The 4,107-nt window shown below is 38.7% G+C and overlaps 1 protein-coding gene across 1 annotated transcript; it reads left to right on the top strand.

Moving 5' to 3' along the window:
- The first annotated feature begins 711 nt into the window (after nucleotides 1-711).
- LOC145030235 (uncharacterized) lies at nucleotides 712-1,617 on the top strand. Its single transcript, XM_078978639.1, has one exon. It carries the CDS (start codon nucleotides 712-714, stop codon nucleotides 1,615-1,617), a length of 906 nt encoding a protein of 301 aa, XP_078834765.1.
- Nucleotides 1,618-4,107: the final 2,490 nt, after the last annotated feature.

Consider the following 4,107-nt stretch of genomic DNA (forward strand, 5'->3'; position numbering starts at 1 on the left):
CCTACCACGTCCTCCGAGAGGACCCCTGGTTAAAGGAAAGCGTGTGATACTTCCAAGAGAAACACCCGTCCGGTCACTAACCAAGGAAGTTTGGGATCTTCAGAACTCAAGGATTCGACTGCTCCGGTCATTACTAGTGAACTATTTGCTATGATGAGGAAAATGACGCAGCATATAACTCAGCAACAAGACGACAATTAAACACTACTTGGAGAAGTGGAGATGATGAAGACGGAATTTTAAAGATCCCAAGAAACGATGCCGACAGTTGTACAACCAAGGATCCTGAACTTTAACAATGCAAGATCCTTAGGAAATCAACAGGGGAACATAGTGCATCACCCTGGGGGACGACTATGAATAATCAAAGCATCTATGATCAGTGATCTCGGTGAGCCTTTCAATACTCCTAGAAGCCTTGATTCTAGTAACTTCTTAAACAATAATAGTATGAATACTAACTCTATGAATGTTGATTCATGAATAAGTCCAAACATGGATAGGGAACTTTAGCAGTTGAGACAGATGATCTCAAGCGTACACGGGGTAGTTCAATCCATACCAGAAGCATCTCCAAAAAGTCACAAGATCTCGAGATTTGCTCCTACGATAGCCAATTCCGAAGTTCCTAAGCGCTTCTAGACTCCTAGCATGAAGCCTTACGATGGAACTACGGATCCTGTAGAGCATGTAGCATAATATTGAGAAAGGATGGAGATCATTCACATCCTAGTACACTTGAAGGAAGCTTGCCTATGCAAAGGCTTTAGTTCAACCCTCATGGTATCAACTCTTAAATGGCTGCTAAACGTTCCTTCCTATTTTATTACTTCATTTGCACATTTAGTCAATATTTTCAATAACCATTTTTCTTGTAGCAGAACCTTCGAGAAGATCACTAGTGATCTCTATCGGGTGGTTCAAGATCCTAGGGAACGACTTAGGGATTTTGTTAACAGGTTTGGCTGGGAAGCTCTGAGCATCCCAAATATTGACTTGGCGACTTCTGTGGAGGCCTTCAAGATGGGTCTAAGGAAGGATTCACCCTTATATGAAGATCTCGTGATGACTCCATGCAAGAGATTAGACGAAGTTAGGTGCCGAGCATTAAGGTTCATAAGGCTTGAAGAGGACAAAGAAGTCCAGAAGAGGAGCAACCATTCAAGTCAATACGAGAATCCCAATAGGAAGGCCGAATCCTCGGCTCCAAGATCCTACAAATCGAAGCCCTATTCCAAACCAGATCATTATAGGGTTAATTCCCTTGAAGATGAAGGAGAGAAAGAGGAACCTCCTAAAATCAATGACTATTGTTTTTCTGTGGATGTTTCAGGTTTAATCTATGCTATGCAGGATCTCGGAGACAAAGCAAAGTGGCCAAATAAGGATAACAAGTCCATCAGTTGGAAAGACAAGTCCAAATGGTGTGTTTACCACAGAGATTTCGGTCACATGACGGAGGATCGCATAGCCCTAAGAAAGGAGATCAACTACCTCCTTAGCAATGGGGATCTTAAAGAGATCCTTGAAATAAAGAAAGAAAATTCCAAAGAGAACAGCCAGGATGGTCACAAGATCCCAGAGAAACCAAGATCTCTACCCCAAACGCCAAGATAATTAACGTTATCTCAAGCGGATCTAACATTTGTGGTACTTCTTATTCTCAGGCTAAAAGACACGCCAAGGTCTCTAAAACAGAAAAGGAGGATAGACCATGGAAGAATACCTCGGTTAGAAATGAAAAGGAAATCACGTTTGACGAGACGGACAAGGAAGAGATCCAAGATCCTTACCATGACGAACTCGTGATAACATTGTACATTGCCAACCACTTCGTCAGAAGGATCCTTGTTAACGGAGGATCCTTGGTCAATATCATACTCTTGGATGCACTGAAGAGGATGAACATCCCAGAATCGGAGATAATCAAAAGATCCTTGATCCTCATAGGATTTAGTGGAGAAATGAAACACACCATCGGGGAGATAAAGCTAATAATATACATAGAGGGGGTAAACTCTATACAATATTTATGTGCTATTGACACCTTATCTTCTTATAATATGATATTAGGTAGACCATGGATCCACGAGATGAAATCGGTTCCATCAACATATCATCAGTATGTAAAGACGCCTACTCCGTGGGGAACAGTGAAGATCATGGGAGATCAAAAAGAGTCAAAGGAATGTTATAAAACCTCTATAAAGCCTACGACGATACCCCAACAAGCATAACAATTAAGGTAGGGGCACGACATGTTCTAGAAACGAAGGAGCAAATGTGAAGGAACAGCGAGGATCCTGAAGCTAAAGTCCTCATAGGATCCTCAATACCCGAACAAATTGAGCAATACCTGTTAAACTATCACACCCCAAAACCGATAACGGCGGAATACGTTTCGGGGTGGATGACGTAGTGTACAGTATCATCACAATTGTATAATAGTAAAAACAAGAAACATGCAACCATTTCATTTACATAGTAAGTGTATTTACAAGTGTGTTTTGTAATGTTTGACAAACACCAAAAGTAAACAAAAATAAGAGATGGGTCTTGCATACTCCATCTTCTCCAAAAATCCTGCAGCTGTACCTGTCTATCTTTGACCTGAAGATACAAGTTATTTTGAAAAGAATATCAGCATAAAGCTGGTGAGTTCATACGAGTCTAGTGTGAGTACTTGTATAAAAAGCATTAGAACTATTAGTATGAAAACTGAAGTTTGAAGTCATAAGCAGTGATAAAACCTAGAAAATCCTATATTTTCCAGAACTGTATAGTAAATAAAAATCTTTAAGAAGTATATTGATTCTATCTTTGAAAGCCATTTATCGTAGAAGTGTAATAGTGACTCACCATTAAGTAGAGCAATATAGTGAGTTATTCTTGGAGTACAAAATGGTGTTGCAGCATCCTTTAGTATTAGATACTTATTTACTTCGGGATATTACTTCATCTTTCTTTTAGTATTTTAGTGCGGTTATAGTGTCTTTCTTGTATGTTACCAATAGTGTGAGTAATAGCAGACCACCATGACCTTCCCTGTCATGCATAGTGTAGTAGAGTAAAGGCATCCCTGGACCTGAGCGGCTCGGACTGAAGTTATCAGTCGGGATGTAATAGCGTCTGCCCCGTATAGATCTATACATATAGTGTCGTCTTCCTACCGGAAAACTCCGGGCGTAGTGTGTAGCGTATGAAGTATCCCGTAGTGGATTAATAAATTTTCTCATAATTAGTACATTCTCTTGTATTATAGTGTAGTAGTCTTTTGTATAACTTGTATTGTATTCTCTTATTAGTGTATTGCTTCATAATAGAGAGAATTATAGTAGTGTAGAGTAGTAGTTAAAACAAGGGATAGAGTCCTTAACTATACCTATTATAGTTAAATTAGTGTGTATGGTTCTAGTTAGGTTAGTGACTTAGGCATCTAATGAAATAAGAAGTACTCGTAACCCGTACTAATGTACGAGATATATAACTAAGAAGTCAATGACAGTCGGACGGATAACCACTACCCTAAGCCCACAATCAAACAAGAAACAGGAAATAAGGCGAGCTATCGGTCCTAAGTCCTTCAAGTCTTACTTATATAAATATATTAGTATGGTTACATTCTTATAAGGAGTTTTATTAAACAAAAGTGTTGTACGAAAGAAACATTTAAAACTTGTTTGTTTATCCAAGATAGTTTTGAAAACCATTGATTTATTTATAAAGCATAGTGATAAATCACATGTGATTTGAACTACAGGTTGTGAATCACATGTGATTAATTCTGTAATCTGAAAAATTGTCTTGTATAACTTTCCATAAACATGTATATTCAACTTGTATCTCCCCCCTAAAACATATAAAACATTTGAAAGGTTCATTAAAGGGGTATGAACTCACCTGAAATCGCGTAAATCGGGTGAATCGGGTAAAAATGTCGGTTGAGCGTTTTGTTCCAAATAATGACTTGTACACCTTTAGGACCCTAATGTCATATGAAAATATGTGTTTTACAATAAATTAATCATTTTATGCTTTCCGTTTAAGTATTGAGGCATTCTAGCATCAATTCGGGGTTTTAGGGCCTAGAAGGGGTTCCCGGGAGTG

Source organism: Lactuca saligna, chromosome 2 (assembly GCF_052625555.1).
Source record: "Lactuca saligna cultivar CGN05327 chromosome 2, ASM5262555v1, whole genome shotgun sequence".
Classification (NCBI taxonomy): Eukaryota; Viridiplantae; Streptophyta; class Magnoliopsida; order Asterales; family Asteraceae; genus Lactuca; species Lactuca saligna.

What these genes read in the sequence shown, in the direction of transcription:
- LOC145030235 (XM_078978639.1), top strand. Translation starts at nt 712, where the DNA reads ATGGAGATCATTCACATCCTAGTACACTTGAAGGAAGCTTGCCTATGC.